This window comes from Kogia breviceps, chromosome 3 (genome assembly GCF_026419965.1).
Source record: "Kogia breviceps isolate mKogBre1 chromosome 3, mKogBre1 haplotype 1, whole genome shotgun sequence".
Taxonomy (NCBI): Eukaryota; Metazoa; Chordata; class Mammalia; order Artiodactyla; family Physeteridae; genus Kogia; species Kogia breviceps.
Genome location: NC_081312.1, coordinates 177,406,836 through 177,431,730, shown reverse-complemented (window position 1 = coordinate 177,431,730; position 24,895 = coordinate 177,406,836). Strand labels below are relative to the sequence as shown.

At 48.0% G+C, this 24,895-nt stretch overlaps 1 protein-coding gene across 50 annotated transcripts in view; it reads right to left on the bottom strand.

Annotated features, from left to right (window-relative positions):
- The window catches only part of KIAA1217 (KIAA1217 ortholog), a 769,974-nt gene that overhangs the window by 35,382 nt on the left and 709,697 nt on the right, over nucleotides 1–24,895 (bottom strand). For 34 of the 50 annotated variants that reach the window (XM_067030413.1, XM_067030414.1, XM_067030417.1 and 31 more), the window contains 3 exons: nucleotides 16,269–16,373; nucleotides 15,735–15,784; nucleotides 8,886–9,052 (listed from right to left, as the gene is read on the bottom strand). In XM_067030413.1, coding sequence (XP_066886514.1) covers nucleotides 8,886–9,052; nucleotides 15,735–15,784; nucleotides 16,269–16,373 — 322 coding nt within the window. The remainder of the gene's footprint in view (nucleotides 1–8,885; nucleotides 9,053–15,734; nucleotides 15,785–16,268; nucleotides 16,374–24,895) is intronic. The other 16 variants (XM_067030437.1, XM_067030405.1, XM_067030400.1 and 13 more) reach the window with 1 other exon arrangement.

Sequence of the window (24,895 nt, the reverse complement as noted above, 5' to 3'; positions counted from 1 at the left end):
CTTCTGATTGCCCTACCTCCTTTCTGCCACAGGGACTTTGCATGTGCTACTCGCTCTACCTGGTTAATTTCTGCTCTCTACAGTAGTCTCCAGAACACAAGTGCCTGGCACATGGCAGGCATTCGATAAGTATTTGTTGAATGCGTGAATTGAGTTAAGCAATAATGTTGCTAATAACAGACGATGGAGTATCCAAAATTCTTTCCCGGATGGTAGAAATGTGGGGTGACCCATGGGCTCAGCTATGCTTTGAGCTCAGTGCTGATGCCCTGACTTGCTCTGACTGCAAGTATTGTTAAATACAGACAGTAACATCAGCTGTTATCAAGATAGTATGCTCAAGTTCAATGCCATGTGTCAGATCCCACAGACCTATTTCCTTTGGGGGTTGAGGGTGAATGATAATGGATACGTAAGAAGACAATTAAATGTGTCCAAAAATGACTGATGCCGAGATCCGTCCCTGAAAGATTCTAACTGGTCTGAGATGCAGCCTTGGCGCTGAGAATTTTTTAACCCCCTGAGATGATTCTGATGTGCCGCCAAGGGTGAGCGCTGCGGTCTAAGACAAGGGCTCAGGGGCGGACAGAGGACGTCACTGTGCCAGGCCGTGTGGCACGGCCCTCTGCACCTAACCCTCCTGCCCAAGTCTCACAGACAAGCTCCAATGAAGTTACGGTCCAGTCAGCAGTGGATACTGACAGTGGCTATGAAGCCAGAAATTATTGCTAGAATATTTCAAATTCTTAAAATTGAAATTTGAAAGATGGGAGAAGTGAGGCCCTGAGAAGTTAGGATACTTGCTAAGAGTCGCTCAGCAGTTGCAGGGGGGCAGAATCAGCATGAGAACTGGGTCTTTCAAATTCAACCCAGTAATTTTCCAATCACCATCTGCTAGACAGAGTACTCCATAGCAAACGTCTGCTTTATTGCCAGCCACAAGCAGCTTCTGGCACACAGCAGGTACCCAACACATACCTGAGGTGTGAATGACAATACAGTTGACCCTTGAACAACGCACGGGTGGGGTGCCTACCCTCCACGCAATCAACAATCCGGGCATAACTTTATAGCCCACCCTCCACAGCCACGGTTCTGCATCCGCAGGTGCAGTCAACTGCGGATCATATGTATAACGTTTCTGAGATGCCTACAGCCATATCAGAAGAACACAACTGCATGTCGTATCCAAATTATTCAACTGGTAATAGGGTCAGACCACACTCAAATCATTCCACTCAAAGCGGAGGCAAGGAGAGGCTTGCCTCGAGTGCCAGGCTGTATGATCTTCCTTGCCAGAAAGAGGGGCTTCTTGGAGCCAGCTAGAGAGAGACTAAACAGGGAATTCCCATAGCACACTGGCTGGCACATGGGCAACGATGAGTTAATCATGAAGGAATAAAGACGTACACAGGTTCTCTTTCCACTGTCCCCTGGTCCCCTGCCCTCCCTGCCTGGAGTCCTTACCACCGTCTCTAGGACTTCCAGCATGTGTAAAAAGCAGTGCTGAAGGCAGGAAGTGTGCCAACATCTCTCACTAAATGCTTCGAATAAACTAGTCACCAGCACTTTAAAACAGGACATTTAGTTTTGCTTAGCAGGGATTCTAAATTCCAATTAACTTAAAAAAACTCTATTTAAGGTATAGTTTACAAACTAGAAAATATACCCATTTTAAGTGCACAGGTCAATGAGTTAAGACAAATGTATACACTGATGGAAGCACCACTAAAAAGGGAGACAACATTTGTTCTCACCCTACAAAATTCCTTCAGGACACTCTGCACGCCATCTCCTAACCCCTAGCTCAAGGAAACCACCGATATGCGTTTTGTCCCTCTAGATTAGATTTTCCTGTTCCGGAATGTCATACAAATGGAATTGTACGCTATGAAATTTTTTGTGTCTGGCTTCTTTCCTTCAGGGTATTGTTTTTGAGATCCAGCCATGCTGTTGAGAGTTTTAGTAGTTCATTATTTTTCATGCTGAGTGGCATTCTATTGTATGGATTTAGTACGTTGCATGTACTAACATTTTAATGTTTTTACATATTGACTTGATTCTGGTGATCTTGTTTATATTCACTTATTTCTGGAAGCATCTTTTTTTTAAATTTATTTTTGGCTGCGTTGGGTCTTCATTGCTGCATGCGGGCTTTCTCTAGTTGCGGCGAGCAGGGGCTACTCTTCATTGCTGTGTAGTGTGGGCTTCTCAATGTGGTGGCTTCTCTTGTTGTGGAGCACGGGCTCTAGGCGCGCGGGCTTCTGTAGTTGTGGCACGTGGGCTCAGTAGTTGTGGCGCACAGGCTCTAGAGCACAGGCTCAGTAATTGTGGCGCGTGGGCTTAGTTGCTGCGTGGCATGTGGGGTCTTCCCGGACCAGGGCTCAAACCCATGTCCTCTGCATTGGCAGGTGGATTCTTAACCACTGCACCACCAGGGAAGCCCCTGGAAGCATCTTTTTTGGTTGGATGTTACACAATCATGATTGTGATTTGCGAGTAATGCCAATTATAGTTTTAACTTTCCCATCCACGTGCCTTTTTTTTCTTTTTTCAGCCCTATTGCACTTGCTAGGATATTCAGTACAGTTAAATAGAAGTGAGAGGTGGCTTCTTTGGCCGATTTTATGGAGAATGTGATCGTGTTTCACCACTAACTATAATGTTTTCTGTAGGAGTTTCAGACTTCCTTTATCAGGTTAAGTAAGTTTCCTTCTACTCCAAGAGCACCGAGTGCTTTTATCATCAGTATTGAATTTTGTCACATGTTTTTTCCTGCACTTACTGAAATGATATGATTATCTTCTTTATTCTGCTAAAAGGTCAAATACATTGACTCTTTTTTTTTTTCCATATTAAAACAATCTTGGACTGCTGGGATAAAATCCAGGATAATGTATTATCCTTTTTATATATTGCTGGATTCAATCGCTCATATTTTGTTAAGGATTTGTTACATATATTTTCATGAGGCATATTGGTCTGTGGTTTTCTTTTCTTATAATATCTTTGACTGGTTTTGCTCTTAGTGTAATTCTGCCTTCGTAAAATGAGTTGGGAAGTGTCCTCTATTTTCTGAAGGAGTTTTTTACTTTCAGTACGTTAAAGATGTGATTCCATTGTTTTTTGACTTAACTTTTGTCTCTGAGAAGTCAGTGTTCTTATTTATGTTTCCCTGTACGTAACGTGTCCTCCACCTCCCCCTGGCTGCTTTTAAGATTTCTCTCTTTATTCTTGGTTTTTAGCAATTTGCTTTTGCTTTTGGTGTGGTTACATTTGTGCTTATCCTTTTAGGAGCTTATTAAGTTTTTTGGTCTGTAGATTTACAGCTTTCATCAAATTTGGAAAAATTCCAGCCGTTGTTTCTTCTAGTAATTTTCTCTTCCCCCTTGACCACTTAATATCGTCCCAAGAACCATTAAGTTTCAGTTCACTTTCTTCAGACTTTTTCTTCTCTGTCCTTCAGTTTGGACATTTCCATTGCTATCTTTTCAAGCTGACTGATATTTCGTTTCAGCAGTGATTAATCTTCTATTAAGTCTGTTGAGATACTGTGTTTTTCAGCTCTTGAAAGTTTTACTTAGAGTATTAAAATAATCTTCCATTTTTTTTGGTCTCACTGTGTTCATGTTTTCCTTTGAATCCTTGAGAATAATTATCACAGCTGTTTTAAAGTCCTTGCTGATGACTTCATTATCCCTGTCATTTCTGATTGGTTTCCACTGACTGATTCTTCTTAAGCTTATGGGTCACATTTCTCAACATCATCACCTGTCTAGTAACTTTTGATTGAGTGCTGGACATGGAGTTCTGGATTTTGTTGTTTTCCTTTACAGACGTTAGAGTTCCCTTGGCAGACAGTTTAGTTCCTTGTGGACCATTTTTGTTCTTTAGAAGCTTGTGTGGAAGCTTTGTCAGGGTGAATCTAGGGTAGCCTTTACTCTAGGGCTAGTTCAGTCTTAGGACTGAAGCACGGCCTTTCTCTGCTACTGAAGGCCCCAGGTGATTAATAAAACCTCTTGTACCTGCTGGTTAAGACATAAACATCTCCCTGTGTGAGCTCTGGGACATTTCTGGCGTACAGCCTCCCACTTTGTGTCTGGCTTAGTGGTCTTTCACAATACACATGCTTGGATCACTAGTAGGCAACAGATCCACAGATTTACATAATCCTTTCTCCACAGACATTCCTTTTTATTTGGTACTTCGCTCCACAACTTCTAGCTGCTTCAGCTCTTTACCCTCAACTCAGCCGGACGGTCAGTTCTCTGTTTGGGTTATATCCCTCTCTGCGCCACAATCTAAAAAGTGTCCCCAGACACAAAGCTGGGGAAGTTACAGGTTTCACCTCCTTTCCTTCCATTCTCCTAAGGGTCACACTCCTGTGCTGTCTGTCGCCCAGTGTCTGAATAGAGCTGTCGCACACATTTATTTACTAGTCAGCGTTCCAAGTGTCAACGGTAGGAAGGCAAGTACAGTTGTAGTTTTATCCCTTCATCTCTGGAGACTTCAGTTTATTCTGTGCCTGGACGTTTTTATAAAAATACTCAGACAGAAGTAACGCTCTTCGCTATTAAAAATTTAAATGGACCAAGTAAGTTATCCATATCGGCTTCACTGAGAAGCTAGGAAACGGCCTAAACCTAATTCCACCCACCTCAAGATGGACACGCACCTCACATACTCATCTTGATTTCTCGGGTCACATTTAAGACCGTCAGTCTTGCCGACAGTGTAGTTTAACTGAACCGATTTTGCTGTCCAGCAGTGACAGTAAACAGTGGCCGTCCAACAGATCAGGGAGTTTCATAATAGCCAGACCCCAGGATGACGCCTGACCACCCAGGTTAGCTCCGCAGGCTGCAGGGACCCGGGTATAGGGTGCCTCGTCACAAGCACATGTTATCTGGGAGACGCTGCCCCATCTTAGACAGCCTCTGGGTGCAGGTCTATCTAGGCCGCTTGATATATCGTATGGCAGCCTGATTGTCAACTCCTGTGCTAGTTCCATTTATTATTTCTGCCTGGTGGGGAGAAATAGGCCTGCTCAGCATGGGCCAACCTCTCGAGTGCTTTTCTCAGGGACACACGTTCCCATGACCGTTATTTTGAATGTCAGAAGATAAATGAGACTCTGGCACGTTTTTATGAGGCACTATCTTATAAAAAGACACCTTAAGATAACTGTGCTGAATTATATCGTTTCAAATACAATGGCTCTGTGTCCTGCTATGTTTCCTTTTTATGTTGATGTTTTACCTCTTCCCTCTCTCGGGAACACACTGTAAATTCTCAGTAGTCTTAAAAATGGAACACTAAGTTCAGAATAATCTAATTTTTAGTTTATCGGGAAGCACAAGGAAGAGATAAGGGACAAAGAAAAAAACTGTGGGAACTGGAGAAGTAGGCCAGGTCTCATCTGCCCCCCCAAGGAACTTGAACCCGCTCTTCCAGAAACTTCTCTCTCCCCTCAAGCCCACAAAGAAGGGCAGAACTGCAGCCACTTCTGTGGATACTGGATGACCTTAGTAAAACCCAAGCATTGTGGCATTTTGGAGAAAAGATGTAGCTCATCACCTTGTTTTTTCTCTAACATACCAGAAAAGGTAATAGACGAAGATAATCATCTTTTGAAGGGCACATTTATTAGGTGGCAGACCTACCCGTCTCTTTTTCTGTTGTTGCCAGCTAACTGCAGGTGCAGCTCTTACCTGGGAGGGGGACCATCACAATATAAAAGTTCCGTATAGCTCTTATCATTTATGACTAAGCGGAGAATACGTCTGATTAGCCACTGCGAATGAGGCGCATTGTTCAGAATCAGGGCTTTGAAGTCACCGGGTGTGTTCTTCATGCTTACAGGATGTTTCTGCTTCACCCCTTGTGATTGCTGGCTGAGATCTCAATTTCCAAAAGGCATCTCAATGGACTGAGAGTTCATAATATCTGAGAGCAGTAGTTCTCACCCTGGAACGTGCTAGAACCACCAGTGCTTGGCATTTGATCCATACCAATGAAGTCAGACTCTGGCAGGGGTGTTTGGGTATCAATATTTCTGTGAAAGGCCTCGGGTGAGCCTAATGGGTAGCCAGGATTAAGAACCGTTCTCTGAGACTGGTAATTCACACGAGACTGGTGAGCAGAAAGACAGGAGCAAAGTTTTCATGTTGTTCTTGATCATTTTCTCAGGCTCCTTCACCTCCCTCAACATTCTTTTTGCCCTGTTTAAATCTATACGCCCCACAGTGCCCGCATCAGATTTCTGCTTTGGAGAATAATCCATCAATTCTGCAAATGAAATGCTCAAATAGACTATGCTTGACAGTCTAGGATTTTCCCATTGATTTAATTATCTAATTACTGGAGCCGGCTGCCAAGCACAAACAGATTTCATTCATTTTCACTATTTTATAACACAGTTCAAAGAACATTTGAATTTCTAATTCAATTTTTGTTCTTTTGAGACTGTTCTAGAGTTTCGGAGCTCTCTAATGATAGCTCCGTTATGGGACTTATAATCATTTTGGGGGGTTGCACTTTACTTTTGGTGGATAATACATGTGCTGAGGGGGGATTGGTGATGAGATAGCTTAATTATTCTAAACTGGTTTTGTCTCAAATAGACTCCCCTTAAAGCTGATGGGGGCACGGAGGATGCAAAGACCGAGGTAGAAATAAGAGCATCCAGGTTAGGAAACAAAGTGCTTCTCTTTCCCCACGTGCCTGTGCTTTAGAACGGTACCAACGTCTCAGCTCAAGAGCACACCTGCTCTGTGCTCTTTACCCAGAAAGCCAGGGAAGCCGGGCAGCTCTGGGGCAATAAAGAAAACTGCGTGGTTAAGACAGTGTCCCGGACTTGACTATAGAACCTCTTCGTTTGAGAAGCTGTGATTTTGCAACTGAGCCTCCCCAGTTCATGGGTTACAAGGAGCGGCAAGTCGTGGGAGACCCCTCCCTCGTGGCCAGAGGGCCAAACGCTGGCGGCCACCAGCAGCGTGATGCTGCAGCCTCACACATCACGGCCCAGGTATCAAATTCGCCACACTTCAGGGCAATTCCACCTCTGCCCCAAACCAGCAAATGCTCACTTTTGAAAGCAGTAGGAACTACCATCCACACGACGCATTTAGGACTCTTTGTCTTGTGAGGGTCCGACTAGGAGTGCACTGTTTCCAAATGACCGGCAGGTGGCACTACAAGGCAGATGCAGCGCAAGATGGGGGCTTAACCTCCGTAACCCCCAGATAAGAACCTGGGAGCCCGCAGACCCTCTCTGGCCTGCACATGTGTCATCTGGCCTGCAGAGTACGAAACAATTGAATTTTAAATTACCTTCCAACAGTTTTAGAATGAGTACAGGTATTTCATATAAAACCTCCAGACTCTCTTGAAATACTGAAACATCTAGAAACAACGGACTCTCATTCTGCGAGGTCAAGAGCTGCCTGGAGCCGAGTGGCGACCGTCCTTTAGAGGGGCCAACTTGTCACTGTCCCTCATCCACTCACTTCAGTTACCGCCAGACACCGTGGGCACTGGATTTTGGCACCCTGCACACACCCTCAGCCCAACCTGTACACTTCATTTCACTGCAAAGTGTCTTTAAAGTCGCAAAGCAAGGAGAAGTGAACGTAAAGGATGGGGAACTTCCGGTGACGCGGTTCAGAGGAGGATTGGAGTGCATTCGCATGGGCCGCCCAGGAGTCTGGGACGTTGCCGGAGAGGCAGAGTAGCCTCTGGAGACCTGAAGGTGAGCAGCCCGGTCGGTGAGGGGACCTCAGGGCCGGCTCTCAAGCTCCCTCCCCCTTCCGTTTGTTCTCCGGTAGGTAGAGGGCAAGGGGAGATCATCTGCTGAGCTTTAATCAGGCTGTGGAAAATGCAGGACTCACGCATCGGCGAGCTGAAGGGAGACAGCAGCTGTGCTTTGAAGCCCTTTCCCTACTGGACTCACCAGCACAGGAGCCTGCACCCCACCGAGGGCACCACGGCTCTGTGGCTGCTCCTGGCTGCGTGTGCCTTTTACTAGCGTTCGGACTATAAGCTTCCCGAAGTCCAGGAGGATGCCTGGGTCTAGGCTAAGCCAGCACGACGTCCACATTCCTCAGCCTGCCACCAAGGGCGGAGAGGTGTGAGACCGATCCGTGGAGCAGACAGATTATCTCATAAAGACACACCCTCCCGCTTCCTCATCACCCTGCCTCGTCAGATTTCTGGCATTTGTTCACCAAGACTCGTGACGCGAAGGGTCATTTTCCCTGCCCTTTGATTCCCGGGTAGTTCATGTATTCCTAACCACGGGAACGAGTAGGGAAAATATTGTGGCGCACACACTATCCAAATAAAATGCAGATGTTTTTCTCAAGTCATCCACGATGGCTCCTTTTCCTCATGGATTCACCCTCTGGTCCAAACTCCTGTTTCTAAATACATCATAGCTCCTTGCAAAAAACCTGAGCTGCCTGCAGCACTTTTGCACATGCTCAGTGGCGAAGAGCAAAGAGCCAAACACTGCGAAGCGGGAAGCCATAACTGCCTGTTAGAATGCTCCACGGGCTCCTCTGCTTTCGGCTCTCCTCCAAAAACCAGAGGCTTAATGCTGTTTCCGTGTGTAAAAGCACACACAGCTTAAAGAAGTGGCAACAGACCACCACTGCAGTGGAAGGCTCTAGACCAAGATTATGTGTGTGGGAGAGGAGACCGCTGCAGAATGGCGCCTGCATCCTGGTCCTCAGTTATCCCTAGAAAGGATGGTAGAAAGAACCCTGAGAAGGTGCCATGGGGCCAGGCATGCGAAAGGAGGCGGAAGGAGGCGGATGGGACGTGGAGGAAGCTGATGGCGGGCAATTGAGTCAGCGGACACCATCCACGGGGGACACGGTCTGTACCTGGAGCTGGCGCATCTGCTGGAGCTGCAGCCTGAGCTCGGCCACACTCCTCTTCATGTCGAGCAGGCTCATGTAGGCGGCGGAGGTGCCAGCAGGCGGGAGCTGGCTGGGTGGCCCCGAGGACTCCAGGGCGCCATGAGGCTTCCCGCCGGAAACCTGGGGAGTTCCTAGGAGAAAAGAGCAGCAAAGTCCCTGAGAATGCCGGGAAGGAAAGTCTACGCTGCAAGTCCCATCCCAACAGACTACTGGTAACTCTGAAAATGCCCATTTCTTTCACGATGAAAAAAATCTTAAAAAATGACATTGGTTCTCTAAAGGGCAAAAAGAGGGAATCGAATTTAAATAAATGAAGGAACGTGCATGCAGTGTTACAGTGTGTAGTCTGTGGGAGTCATGTTCTAGAAGTCTGGCGCTATAGGAAGGGAGATCACAGAGCGGTATGTACACAACACGATGCCATATTAAGGAGCCTAGCTGTCTGCCTGCCCATGTGTCTTCTTTCAACACACGGGTGTGCACAGAAAAAAGAAAGATGTACATATAACAAAGTGTTAACAGTAACTCTAGCTGGTGGTATTCTGTGAGTTTCCTATTTTTGATATCACTACTTTTTGTATTTTAAAATTTGCATAGTGAATATGTATATTTTTTGGGGGTGGTGGGGCTGCATCGCATGGCTTGTGGGATCTTATTTCCCAGACCAGGGATCAAACCCATGCCCCCTGCAGTGGCAGCACGGAGTCTTAAACCACTAGACCACCAGGGAAGTCCCTATACTTTTATAATAGAAAAAATAACTTAAAACTCTGGGCCCTAACGCAGGCTGCTCACTGTGACCGCTTCCTAGTGGCAGCTGTACCCCAAGAACACCCACTTAGTTCCGGGCAGAGGTTTGGCCGATCACCAAGGGGAAACTAATAGGAACTGGGTACTCCCCGCTTCGGGTTTCTGGCCGCAAAGCAGCAGGACCTCTGCGTACATCTCCTTTAGTGAGGAAATCAGGCAGGATGCGAATATTCTTTAGGAGAAGAATCAAAACCAAGGCAGCAGAGAGAAACTCCTCCTCCGCAGCTTTGTTGCTGCCATAAACTTTTGCTCCCTGAGCGCAACTTCAGTCATCCTCACGCGGTTCCTAAGTCCATCTGGGAAGGGCCCGATTTGAGCAAGTCTGTCTTAAAAACGTCCCCCAAAGAATCCCAAGTAGCTCTCACAGGACCAGCAAGGTGTGGGAATCAAAAGGAGATGCCATTTCCTTTTTAGGGCAATGCAGTTCCGTGGGAGAGGCTTCCGGGAGAGAGTAGACAAGGAATCCGCAACACACACACACACACACACACACACACCCACACCCACACCCCCCCTCTGAAGGGGCTGTCCAGCTCTCTCTCACACACACACACACACACACACACACACACTCACACACACACACTCACAGCTGAAGGGGCTGTCCAGCTCTTTCCCGAAAGGGACAAAGGGGAAGGTTTGCTACTAGCCCAGGCCGGCCTTGCCCAGCAGAACCCTCTCGCTGCTCTGTGTACCGGGAGTGCTTCGAGCACAGCGGCCTCTCTTTCCGTCTACGCTCAACAGCCGTGGAAACCCGTCCGTCCTTCCCCAGAATGCACGGCCCCGCAAGCCTCCCAGAGCCGCTGCCACGGCTATGGATGGTGCGCCAGTGAGCAAGGAAGTGCCTCGAAACCGTCCTCTTACTCGCGTGGCCTCCGCAACGCCAACGGACAGCTGCCGGAGCACCCAATTCCTCACCCCTGGGTGCCCGTCCCAGCAGAACTGGCCTCCCGGCTCTCACGGCCCCCTCGGAGGGTCGGGGGAACACATGGGAAAGCATTTGAAGGATTTACAAAGGAGACCCAGCAGGCCGGACGGGGAGCCTTTTGTTATCTTCATGAGCCCAACTGGCCACCTGCGTCATCACCAGTCATGACTCTGACCAACTCTGGACCATCCCCCGAGATCAAAACCACCCTCGAAAGAGCAAGACTTGCCATCTCCGTAATTATTCCAGGGTGTTCTCTAACTGTGGAGGTCCTCAGTGAAAGAACATCCAGTAACGTTTCCGGTAATAGCAGCCTGTCCGAGTTAACACAGCACCTTCGAGAACAACTATTCTGAGATGACAATGAATTGGAAGTCTTAAGACCCAGTCAAGTTACTGTATCATAGGTAGGTGTGTGTGTGCACGCACGCACACCCACCTGCCCTCACCACACAACTTCACCTGTACAAACAATGACGTCCTCAAGGTGTTTCTCCAACAAAAATGACACTGCGCTAGCCAGCTACTCCTGTTCGGTAATGAGAACTGTCCTGCTAATTCCTCGGCCAAATGAAGGCACGTATTCCTTCAATAATCGTGCTTCTCCTGGTATATTCTGAGGCCACCGATGCACCCCGCCGACATCCTCCGTGGAGGACAGGCTCAAGCTTACGCGCCGTCTGCGAGAGCTGAGTACCGATAACGGCTTCAAAATACATCTTTCACAACCGAGTTTCTTTATGGAATCTATGCTCATGTACAAAATTTCCTCATCTATAACCTCTTAATCCACTAAATCCAGTTTCCAACTCCATCATTCACCGCACTGGCCCTTTAGAAGGTGGCCAGTGGTCAGCTGTCAAGCCAACAGACGCTGGGTGGCCATGATGGCCCCCTGATGTGATGCTGGCCTTTGTCAGTCACTCCTCTCCTTCTCAGTAGCTGAAACTCTCCTTTCCCTCATCTTCTTTCCCTCTCCACAGCCCGTCTTGGTCGGCCTCTTCCCTAATTTTTTCCTCGGCCAACTTCTGAAAGCTGGCCTGCTTCTTCTCTCACTGGACCTGACTTCAAGGGGGGGTCACGTCCACAACGCCACCCACCGAGGTCCTCCACATCTTTGCTCCCAGCACACGGTTCATCCCTTCATGCTGCTACAGGACTTTTCCACAAGCAGCTTGAATTCATTATTTCTACTCGTTTCCCCCAAATATCTCTCTCTTTTTTTTTTGCGGTATGCGGGGCTCTCACTGCTGTGGCCTCTCCCGTTGCGGAGCACAGGCTCCGGACGCGCAGGCTCAGCGGCCACGGCTCACGGGCCCAGCCGCTCCGCGGCACGTGGGATCTTCCCGGACCGGGGCACGAACCCGCGTCCTCTGCATCGGCAGGCGGACTCTCAACCACTGCGCCACCAGGGAAGCCCCCACATCTCTTTTGAACTCATTTTAGCCCGTGGCACTATCATTCACTCAAGTATTTAAACCAGAAACCTGGAAGTCATTCTCAGCATCCACTTCCTAGTTGTGCGAACTTGGGCAACTGACTTAACCTCTCTCTCTCTCCCCCTCAGTTTCCTCATCTGTAAAATGGGTGTAAGGGTGATTGTGCAGGACGATGGAATTAACACATAATAAGCTGCCCCGCCTAGTGTCTGGCACAGAAGGACCCCACTGTGATCGGCTGCGATTATTTTTAAAAATTGTTTTAAATTTTAGTTTATTTTTGGCTGTGTTGGGTCTTCGTTGCTACACATGGGCTTTCTCTAGTTGCGGTGAGTGGAGGCTACTCTTTGCTGTGGTGTGCGGACTTCTCACTGCAGTGGCTTCTCTTGTTGCGGGGCACCATCTCTAGGCACGTGGGCTTCAGTAGTTGTGGCTCGCGGGCTCTAGAGCGCAGGCTCAGTAGTTGTGGCGCACGGGCTTAGTTGCTCCGCGGCATGTGGCATCTTCCCGGACCGGGGCTCGAACCCGTGTCCCCTGCACTGGCAGGTGGATTCTTAGCCACTGCGCCACCAGGGAAGCCCTGGCTGTGATGATTTCTCTAAGCAGAGTGAGGGGAGGGGCCCCCGCTGGCCTCCACCCCCCACCTGCAGTGGCAGCAGGTGGCAGTGGTGACAGGCCGAGAGCTGTAGGCAGGTGCCCCCAAATCTACGGAGGGAGCCGGATCTGGTGGGTGGGGCCCCCGCGTGGTAAATGAATTCCGCTTCAGATTAGTCACAGGACCTGGGACCCGCTCTCCGAGCCCACATGTGAGGTGGTCACATTCCAGTCTAGGGAGGAGAGTTAACAAGTAGTTTATCCTCGGAACCTCCCTTCCCTGCATCTCACCCTCTCCAGGCAACGGCCTCTTCTTCCTCCTGCCAAGTCCGCTCTTAGGTAACTTACTTCAGTCAGGTATATCTTAATATAAATCTTATTAAGTACACATTTGATGGGAATTTAATGGGTTTGGGGTTGGCTAGACTGGCTGCGAATCTTACTAGCTCCACAGCTAACATCTTCTTTACAGGGTTATGTGTTTAAATGACATAATACACTATAAAACACATGCTATGACTGTGAAATGGGAAGTTCCTTCTGTTCTCTTATACCCACAGTAAACCAAATATTCCTAAAGTAACAGGAAGTCTGGGTTTCCCTTTTTCACGTACCCTTGGCCAAATGAGCTTCCTTGACTTACTACATAATTCCGTGTACATGGCTACAGAACAGGGATAATACTTCTCGTTGCTAACTTCCTAGGATTCCAGGAGAATATATTTTGCACATCGTACAAGGCTGCTATGGCAACGAAAGCCCTGTGGACCACATGTCGCCCTGACAGATTAGAATGAGAAAGACCAACCTCAGCAGAGACGCAGGGGAGAAACCCACGTGTGTGTTGCCAGTGGCACTGAAAATCGGCCCAGCCTTTTCAGAAGAGGAAACTGGCAGTGTGTCACCAGTGCGATTCAGCTGTTTGTCCCTTTGGATTTATTAATTCCACTTTGGGAAATGCATCCCAAAGAAATTACGCCTACTCCTTCCCCCATGCTCCAAAAAAGACATTTGCAAACTTCTTCAAAACGAAGAAATGAAGCGACCTACATGTCTTCAAAGGGACTGGGGCGCCTTAACACCGAAGGATGAGACACCACGACAGGTGAAGCATGACAGGCCGGTGAAGCTGATGTGTGTCATGTGTGTGTGGATGTGTGTTCAGTGTCCTCATCTGGAACATGGGAGTCGCGAGTGTACCTATCCCAGGAGGCGGCGTCAGGGGGTAACAAGTTCAGGTTAGAAAAGCACTTAGTACATAGGGAACTTCACTAACTGCTCCCTGTTATTACTATTAACTATTATTTCACCAAAAGGGAAAAGGGACAAAGAAGAATTAAAAACCAGCATGTACATATCGATTGGAACAATGGTACTGGATAGGAATCGTTTCTAGAACAGAATCCAGAGGAGAAAATGTTTCAGTGTTTGGTAGCTTCCCCCTCCCAACTCCCCAACTTCATTAGTTATAATTGGCACGGAAGACGGTACAGTTCTAAGGTGTACAACGTGTTGACTTGATACACTTACATATTGGCATTCGATTATTACCTAACTCGCCCATCCTGTCACAGAATGACCGTGTCTTCCTTGGGGTGAGAACAGTTAAGATCTATTCTCTTGGCAACTTTCAAGCATACAGTTCAACACTGTTATCTACAGTCACCCTGCTGTACCTTAGAACTTACTCATCTCCTAACTGGAAGTTGGTACTTTTTGACCAACGTCTCCCATGTCCCCCACCCCTGGCAACCACCCTTCTGCTGTTTCTACGAGTTCAGTAAGTGCCTTTTTTTTTTTTTCTGTAGGTTCATAATAGATCAGAAAACAGATGAATAAATATCTCCAAAGCAAACCGGCAGTTGCTATGAAGACAAGCTCAGCAACTTCCGTGAAACAATTCTCTGTCTGGCTGCCACCAAGGTCACTGACTGATTTCTAAGTAAACCAACCAATCCCATGAGGACTGGGAATGCTGGAAGAGCAGCCCTGCTGGCTTTACAGCTGAAGGGCCTGAACTTGGCTAGCGTGGAACCAGGACCAACAGACATCTCAACTTCAGTCCCCAGTTCTGTCCATTCTACCACGTGGCACTACACTCCGCGGCTTCCTCCAAATTAGGGGTTTCGCCCAACTTGCCACATGCTTCCTGAGTAATTCAGTAGCCAAGCATGTCCCTGGCGACGACTTCTACTTCTAACCCAAGGGAAGGGAAGACTTCATATTCTTGAGAGAGGCCCACCTTGAGTCCGCAGGAGAAGGTGGACATCAAATATACCTGGACACTAGTAAAGTGCACAGGAACTATAACCGGGGCCTCTTTGAGGGGACGCTGGCATTTGAAAGCAGGCCCTGGTCCGAGCATGCCTTTTTCTCCTGCCTTGACCCATGGGGGCTCCCTATCAGCTCGTGCCCCTTTCTCGTCCGGTCACATCCTGCAGCTGGGCTGAGGCCCTTCCCCAGCGTAGAACCTTCCACTGCCTTCCCTTTGCACGTAGAAGAGTATCTAAATTCCTCACCATAGCATCTGTACCTGCTCTGCTCTCTACTTGAATGGCTCTTTCCTTCTGTCCTCGTCCTTCTGGCCTCAGTTTGTTTTACTTCCTCGGGGAAATGGCCTTGGTTGAGGCCAGCTCTGTTGGGTAAACATTCATCCTGCACTTTTTCTTAACACTCAGCACACATATAATGACCTGTCCCAGATCCATTTTCTGCATCAGATTAGGGAGAAGGGAGCCCTGTCCTAGTGATGTCCACTGTCCTGGTCCAGTATCAGGCATATACGTATTTGTTGGATATATGGCCTCATAAATGAACAAATGAATGAAGACGGAAGGGAGAGGACTAAAGGCCCCCCCTGCAAGTTAATGACTCATCAGGAATTTCAGCATTAAGCAGGGAAGGGGTGGTGTAGGGAGATACCCCAGAAGCCTCTGAAGTTGCACCAAATAGGTGACTTGGGGAGAGGTTAGTACGTCTGGAAGCAAACCAGGCTCATCAAAGGCAGCCTCCAGGCCTCCTGCAGGTCTGGAGGACACTCACCTGCACCATCTGTGTGGTTCTTATTGGCTGTGGTTTTCATGGTTTTCTCGCTGAAGAAAAGAAAAAGAGAGTCAGCGATAGTTTCCCAGGTGCGTTTCCCCCCTTCCATTCACTACTCTAAGCGATCAGCAGCAGCTAGTGAGGGTGTTAAGCAATGAAGGTATTTCAGCATCAGCACCACTACTGGCCGGGATGGAAAAGGCTTCCCAGGTACGCAGCTGAGGCACGCTCACGGCTCTCAGATGACAGAGGATGCGGATACACGTGGATGGTGGCGGCAGGCACTGCACAGTGGTCCAGGAAGCCACATGCACTGGGAAGCCCATTTACCCTTCTTGGGCCAAAGAATTACCAGAAATAGACAAGCAAACAAACAAACCATGATTCATAGAGATGTGGATATTTTCAGCCTTGAAATGATTACAAGAAAACGATTGGAATGAATGAATGATCTTAATCATTAAAGAGAAACAGATTGAATTACTTTGAATTGGTTTGCTTTCTTTTTTTTCTTTTTTTTTTTTTTTTTTTTACCTAGATGCATCTTTGCTATTACTTGTAAGGGGCCCTTTAAAAAGCGCAGACTGAACAAGGCCAGTTAAACTGGCAATCTGTTTCTCCATGGCTTGCATCCTCTCTCTGTAAAACAAGAGAATTGTTTGTTAAAGCTTACGATGACTTTCAGACTGGTTTGTCTAGGTGAACGATCATCTGAGGGTTATAAAAGTTCCACTTAGCAGGCCTCCAAAGTGCACCCCAACCTGGCTTGGGGTAGCTAACGAGCTTGCAAATTCCCACTGAGCTCTAGGTTTGATGGTCAGAGCTTAGTATTCACCCAATGACCTTACGGAAAAGACACTGGACAGACCAGCAGAGGCCTCATGGAAAACGGCAAAGCTTGGAAAGAATTCTCTTTGTGCACCTTTGTGTTTTTGAGCCTTTCCGCCCTTCTTTTACTATTTGACCTCTGTACCAGTGGGGCCCTAGGCCACTTCTGAGCTGTGCTCCTCCCCGCAGCTGGGAGGCTGCTGACCGGTTGTGGTGTAAATGATGGAGACGTTCGTCGTGCGTTTGGAGTAACACTTGTCGTAAGGCCCAAGAGCAACACAAAACGAATGTCTCTTACGAACATGGAAAAGTGTGCTTGAAATCAATGTCTTCCTTGAGGGCAGAGGGTCCTCAAATCAATGTCATAGGAACCTGGGGGCAGGAAAACAAATAGCCCTAACAACTTGGTTATCTCAGGACCTAAATAAAAACTCTTCCCAATTTTGATATTATGCACAGATACTACACCTCCCTGTTCAGGGCTCTCCAGTGCTACGCACAATTCACGCAGCTTTTGAAACTGGCTCACATTTCTGTACAGCAGACAATGGCAGTGCCATGGAACTATTACCAGTATTCCCAGCACATTATCAAATCACCACCACAGAGTGACCTCTGCTAAGGACGGCCATCACACACGCAACCACAGAGCGACCTCTGCTAAGGACGGCCATCACACACGCAACCACAGAGCGACCTCTGCTAAGGACGGCCATCACACACGCAACCACAGAGCGACCTCTGCTAAGGACAGCCATCACACACGCAACCACAGAGTGACCTCTGCTAAGGACGGCCATCACGCACGCAACCACAGAGTGACCTCCGCTAAGGACGGCCATCACACACGCAACCACAGAGCGACCTCTGCTAAGGACGGCCATCACACACGCAACCACAGAGCGACCTCTGCTAAGGACGGCCATCACACACGCAACCACAGAGCGACCTCTGCTAAGGACGGCCATCACGCACGCAACCACAGAGCGACCTCTGCTAAGGACGGCCATCACACACGCAACCACAGAGCGACCTCTGCTAAGGACGGCCATCACGCACGCAACCACAGAGCGACCTCTGCTAAGGACGGCCATCACACACGCAACGGCATGTGAATGCAGTTGTACCTCCTTGGTAGTTCAAGACAATCAAAGAGAAGGGAGAAGAGTTAGACTGTGTGGACACCTGGCCTACCATCGTATCCCATCAGCAAGTGTCTGGTCCCAGCCTGAGACAGAAAAGGGACCCCGTTCTTCGCTGGGAGTCTCAGTGCCATGGCCTCTTGTAGTATGAGCAATGGTGATGATTGCTGGGCTACAAACAGCACTGTCAGACACTGTGGCTTTTAAATACAAGCCAACTACTTTATCTGGTACCCTACAGAAAAAGTCATGGTGGTCTGTTCTTTCACTAGAACAAAATAACTGGTTGTGCTGGACTTCACGAGAGCTGCTGTATCTGTATCTTGAACTTCATGGCAATCGAGAGGGTTTTCAAGGGTAATTTTGTTCATACACAACTTTTTGGTCTTGTGCTTTGCCTTTGGAATATAACTCTTAGTGCCGTAAAAAAAAAAAAACCACTGAGATTCATTTCACAATTGCAAGCTTCTGACTTCAGAATTCCATGTATTTTCTTTAGTTTAAAACGGATGGTTGTGTCACAATATTGGGTTTCTTGGATGTACGTCGTGCAGTCTGGAGAGATAGTGGTTGTCAACCCACTGTGGGGAAAAATTAAGCGTTAATGGTATGATCTCTTTGTTCTAATAGTGTGGAAAGAAGAAATCTCAAACAGTGAGAAGAGATATGCCTCTACCCAGAGTGACCTTCCAAGTGTTTCCAGACATAGCTGTGAACGTTAAACCTGTGAGCTGCAGAGCATTTTCAGTTATACGTGTATTCTTGGCGGCCTGTCTGCCATTAAGCAGTGCATTGCCAAAGAGAAAAAAAAAAGTAAGGAATTCCACTCGAGAAAGCAGGTTAGTAAATACCCATTGGAGATGCCAAGTCTATCAGACCCAAGTTGCATGGCACCTCGGAAACGATGGGCTGGTGGCTGGTCTCCATGTGTCGGGGGTATAGACTCACACAAATGAGCTCTTGGGAAATGGACCACTTCTGGGGGGACCTGAGTTCCAGGTAGAAGTTGTCCAGAACCCCCATTCTTCCCACAGTAATGCTGGAAGCCAAACTCAAGACCCTAGGAGCAGCGGAGAGCATACCCCGAGATGTCCGAGTTTACTGCTCTTATTCAATCCTAGGCAAATGCAAAGGATTTCATTTCTTTTAAAATGGCAGGACATTCTTAGGGTCTAGACAGCTTTGGTTAGGAAGAGGTTTAAGGGGTTCTGTGAAGCTGTAGTGCAGGATACGAAGGTGCAGAGACAAACTAACTACACTCAAGAGACAATAATATTAAGAGATGTAAACAGTAGGTAAGTCCACAGGTGCAGAGAATAAGCCAGAGTCTGGTGGGAGGGAAACGGCAGATGGATTCCAACGCTGGATTCCAACGCAGGCACGGTCCTGATTAGGGCTCAGTCGGTGAACTCTCTGGTCCCTCTCTGGTCACCCGCTTTCACTAACTGGTCTAACAAAGGAGAGCAGCAGCATTAAAAACTGAAACAAAGCACCGGAATCATTCCAGATTCAAGACATTGACTGTCAACAGATTCATCACCGTGGTGAGAACTGCCTTATGGTTCAGCACAGGTGGGTCCTCTCAGACGGGTGTCCGCAGGGCTTGGTACATGGCTTCGGCATCCTCCTTGGCTCAGTGGGTACTTGGCTTCTCACCCATCTTCCCCTAGACAACGGTTTTAGGATGCAGAGAAAGGAAACCCCCAAACGGCACCCCACTCTCCTGACTCCCCAGGGATGATGCTGACGGAGGATGAGGGTCTGGATGCTGTGGAGCAAAAGCCCTGCATTTAGTCCAGATACCCACACACTTGTTCTCCTTTCTCTATCTGTAAAGACCGGACTGGATGCTCCTTGGGTGGCCTCCTGCAGGCTATGGCACCAGGGGGGTCACCAGCGGGGTCACCAGGAAGGAGACATGATCTGTCAGAACCTTGAGAGTTCGGCACACTTGAGCTTGACGGTCAAGGGAGAGCGATTCTCTCCCCCTGCTCAGCAAACAGCGTGTGCCCCAGGCGCCGTGCCCACGGTCACACGTGCGTGTTCCACAGTCGCGGCCAAATCCACGTCACAGAAACACAATTCTTTTGACACACGGTAAAGAGAAAACGTTCCCCCTCCTGTTTAATCATCAAAGTGTTTCTGGTTTCAGGATTCATTTGAGGGCGATTATCTGATTTATAAATTCATAAATGAGGTTGTCTTTCCATTTCACGGTTGGTAATCTGGAAACAATTTTATGGTTTAACTAAATTTCAGCAACTGGAAACTTAGGCAGACTTCTCCCATGATGAAATGTTATGAAGTATGTTTTAATGGGAAAGGGGAAAACAGAGAAATGCAGTGGAAGAAGAGAAATTAAAACAACCCTGTCGTTTTATCGCAGTGGCAATTTGGACCATCACCATGGGAACACCGAAGATGCTGAAGTCAATTCTTGCCAGCATCGCTTGGTTTAAGGTATTCCAGGGCAGGTGTAATTACTGTTGAAAAGATGGTTTAAAAGTGATTTCATAAACCATTTTATATCATTCCATAAGCCATATTTATGTGATTAGTATGTACGGTTAACTAGTCATTTGGTGTCATAAGTCAGGCTGGCTGAATGAATTTTCTCGGGGTCCAAGCATAATATTAATAAAAAATTCCAAGCCGATCCAGAGAACGCGCTGACCCCAGGATTAAGTTCCTGTTGCTACAACCAGCCTTCCCGCAAGCCCCACGCCTGCCTGTGAAGATGAAGCTAACCCAGACTGCTCGTGCTCTGCTGTCTACAGAATCCAGGGAAGGGGAAAAAAAGAAAAAAATCTGCATTTGGGGAGGACATTTTTAGCCAGTGAGTCCATTCATACGACTTTCTAAGTTTTCAATGTTTTTTGACTGGGGACTTCTCTTTGGACTGACTGAGGCCTCCTTAAGCCTGAATTAAGTCTTTATCATTGTGTATCTAGGTAAATTAATGGCTATTAAAAAACAAGTAGTATGAGAATGGAATTCCCCTATGATAAACCCCTAAGGAAATGTTTTTAAATATCCCAAAGTGCTGGGAGCTGGCTGACACCAGCCAACCGAGCTGATGTGATAAGGTCCCAAGGCCGCACTCACCTTTGTAACCAGTTACTAACTTTGGATCGTAGCGGTAACAGGACAGTCCGTAACAGCTATAGTAACCAGGGCTGGCTTTCTGAGGGTACCCGCTAGGTGGTCCATCTTTCCCTTCTAGTTCTAATAGTCTGTAATTATTTTTCTGGTTCCTGCTCATTCCCTGTCACCTCTCTCCCCTTCAGAAAGTGATAAATGGTCAATGAGTCATCAACAAACATTTCTGAGCACTTAATACGTGCTAGGCACCATGTGAGCTGCTGTGGACATGGCAAGTGTCATCATCCTTAAGCAATGCCTGCCTTTCACAAAGTCAATTCTTTTCTAGGAGCAATCTAAGTGACTTAAAACCCTTTTGTCTTGGCAGCGCTGAAGGCGTTTTTTTTCCAGAACTTGAATAGCGAACACGTTTAAAGCTAGGCCATGCCCTTTTTTGTTCATGCCCTGATTCTTTGCTATGAGGGAAAAAAATCCAGAGTAATTGAAGACACTGCTTTTATTATTTTATTTTTTATATTTTTGGCGGTACGCGGGCCTCTCACTGCTGTGGCCTCTCCCGTCGCAGAGCACAGGCTCCGGACGCGCAGGCGCAGCGGCCACGGCTCACGGGCCCAGCCGCTCCGCGGCACGTGGGATCTTCCCGGACCGGGGCACGAACCCGCGTCCCCTGCATCGGCAGGCGGACTCTCAACCGCTGCGCCACCAGGGAAGCCCGAAGACCCTGTTTTTAGATGAGTTCAACAGAGTACTGGAATTCAAATGATCTGAATTTGTGGTAAAGCTTCAAAGAGGACTCTGAGCCATGAGCTTTCTATTTCTGCCCAAAGTTAACCTATTGGTGAAAGAGCTGATAACTAAAGACATTCTTCTAAAAATGCCCAATAGATTTAACTTCTCATGGAAACATCTAGATTTACTGAGGAGATATTGACAGAGGTAGTGGTAATTGCAATGGGGCTACAATGACATGTACCTCTCAATATTTTGTAGGCAACAGTACTGCCTGGGTACTGCATGCTCCTTAGGGAAACAACCGCATCTTGCACCTTTTCTTGCATCCTCAGTCCTTAGAGGAGGACTGGACACACAGAGGCTCATGAAGAAGTGTCATCTATAACCCTGACCTTGAAGGCTGCTATCTCTCCCCCTGCCCTCTGCTCACGGAGAAAGCAGACTAGGGCTGTTCTATATTCCCTTTGCCACTTCAATCCGTCATCCGTCCAAACTCTCAACATCTCCCCTGCTTCTGAGTTCTGAATGACTCATCCTTAAGTTCCCTACCAGCATCCAGGAAATTCCCTCACGTCCTTGGATGACCTCAGCACCGGAAGTTGGCCTCCTGGCCGCCACGCCCCAGGCCATGACCTTTTATAGCTTCAACATCCACACCAATAAAACCCTTTCAGAAATATGGCACTAAGATCCCCTAACTCTTCTTCAGACGTTCTCTGACCTTAAATTCTCACTGGATACAGTCTTACGTTCTGGATCTGAAACTCCAAAATCCCTGTTACGAACGGCAACCTTCGGCTGTCTTCTGTTCCCTTATTCACACAAAGCAGCTCTTCGCCTGCATGCTGGCCTTACCTCCTTCACTGCCAGCCACCAGTACTGTGTGGGAATTCCTTTTAATTTTCCTGCTCCTCACCTGGTAGACCCCCTCACATACTCTCCACTGTCCTGACCGCTTTCTCAGCCTTTCTGTCCCTCTGCTGGTATGACTTTGCCCCTGAGACTGAGGAGCGGAACAGATGAGAAGAAATGCACTGGCATGGTGGCAGTGAGGCCGAGAGCAAGGGCTGGAGTCTGGGCATCTCCGGATACAGCTCTGATAGCATCCTCTGCTGTCCGGTGTGGAACGTGAGAGACAGCGTCAGTAAGACACCAAGGCTTTTGGCCCAGGCCATGGATGAAAGAAGTAGTCATACCCGAGATGGGAAGAGAGGAGTTCGTTTTTGGACACGCTGAGATGACCAACAGACACTCAAGGGGAGACACAGATCAGTGCTCATAAGTCACTGCCTGTCTCTGAGTCTCAGTTTCCTCAACCATCCAACTAGGATAACAACTGCCTTAGCTGTCCCACAGGGCCGTCCTCCTACAGTGACACGGGAAAGGAGAGCAAAGGAGAAAATACACGCGCAAGCACACTGTAACAGGCAAAACCTTATGGATACGTAAGGCTTCCTTTCATCCCTTCAAGTTCATTCATTCAGCAACGATTTTTCTGGCATCAACTATGCCAGACACAATTCTAACTGCTGGGGAATGAGTGGTGAATAAAACAAAGGGCTTGGTGGGGTCAAGGTGGTGGAGTGGGAGGACACAGAGTTCACATCTCCCCACAACTAGGGCACCTACCAGATGCTGGTGGGGGACCTCGACACTCAAGGAGACGGGAGGAACCCCCGAGCGACTGGGTAGGACATGGGGGGTATTGAGGGGGGGAGGAAAAGTGGAGGCCGGATGAGACCGGTGCCCCGTGGCTGGGAGAGGGGAGGGGTTCCCACACCTGGAGGGACCCTCGGGGGCTTGGAGGACCACGGGAGAGTGCAGCTAGCACGTCCGTCCCCTGCCCAATCAGGCCCCGGGAAGCCTGCTGGGTCCTGGGCTGGGTTCTCCGCCTTCTGGGGCACCCTCTGGCCACACTGGTCCTAGGGGCGTAGGGAGGGGGAGAAGAGGAGGAGAGGCAGACAGGGAGGGGCCCTCTAGGATCTGAGGATCAGGGGAGACGCGGCTAGTTTCCCCCACCCACCTGGGCCCTGGGAAGCCTGCTGGGCTTCTGGGCCTGGTCCCCTGCCTTTCAGGGGCCCCTCCAGCTGCATGGGTCACGGGGCAGGCAGTGAGAAGAGGAGAGAAACAGGGAAAGAGTCTCCGTAATCAGAGGTTGGGGGGGAACGCACCTAGTGTTTCCCCCACCCACTCGGGCCCAGAAAGCCTGCTGGGGTCCTGGGCCTGCTCCTCTGGCCTCCGAGGAGCCTAGGGCTCCCTCCAGGAGCCTAAGCCCCACCCCCCACACCCCCAGGGCCTTTCCTGTCCCTGCGGGTTCTAAACCTAGACCCTGCCCCGGCCTTAACTCTGCCCCTGCCAAAGTCCCACCCCCCACAGCCAAGGCCTTTTCCAGCTGCTTTTATTTTTATTTTTTGGCTATTGTGGTTCTGTTTTACCTTCTGGCTGTTGTTTTATTTATATTTTTATTTTTTCTAACATATCTGTTAGTTTTCTCATCTTATTTTATTTTTTACTCTTTGTTACTGTTCTGTTTTTTTTTTTTTTGCCACCCCATGCAGCTTGCAGGATCCTGGTTCACAAGCCAGGGGTTGGGCCTGAGCTCCTGTGGTGGGAGCTCTGAGTCAGGACCACTGGACTAACAAAGAACCTCAGACCCCAGGGAATATTCATCAGAGTGAGATCTCCCGTAGGTCCTCATCTCAGCACCAAGACCCGGCTCCACCCAACAGCCTACAAACTCCAGTGTGGGAAGCCTCAGGCCAAACAACCAGGAAGACAGGAACACAATCCCACCCATTAAAAAAAAAAGTTGAGATGACAAAAAAATATATTACAGATGAAGGAGCAAGGTGAAAACCTACAAGACCAAATAAATGAAGAGGAAATAGGCAACCTACCTGAAAAAGAATTCAAAGTAATGGTAGTACAGATGATCCAGAATCTTGGAAAAAGATGGAGGCACAGATCGAGAAAATACAAGACATGTTTGACAAAGATCTAGAAGAACTAAAGAACAAACAAACAGAGATGAACAATAGAAAAACTGAATTGAAAAATAAACTAGAAGGAATCAATAACAGAATAACTGAGGTAGAAGAACGAATAAATGAGCTGGAAGACAGAAAGGTGGAAATAACTGCCGAGGAGCAGAATAAAGAAAAAAGAATAAAAAGAATTGAAAACAATCTCAGAGATCTCTGGGACAACACTAAAGGTAGCAACATTTGAATTATAGGGGTCCCAGAAAGAGAAAAAGAAAGGGTCTGAGAAAATATCTGAAGAGATTATAGTCCAAAACTTCCTTAAGTGGGAAAGGGAATATCCAAAGTCCAGGAAGCACAGAGAGTCTCCTTAGAT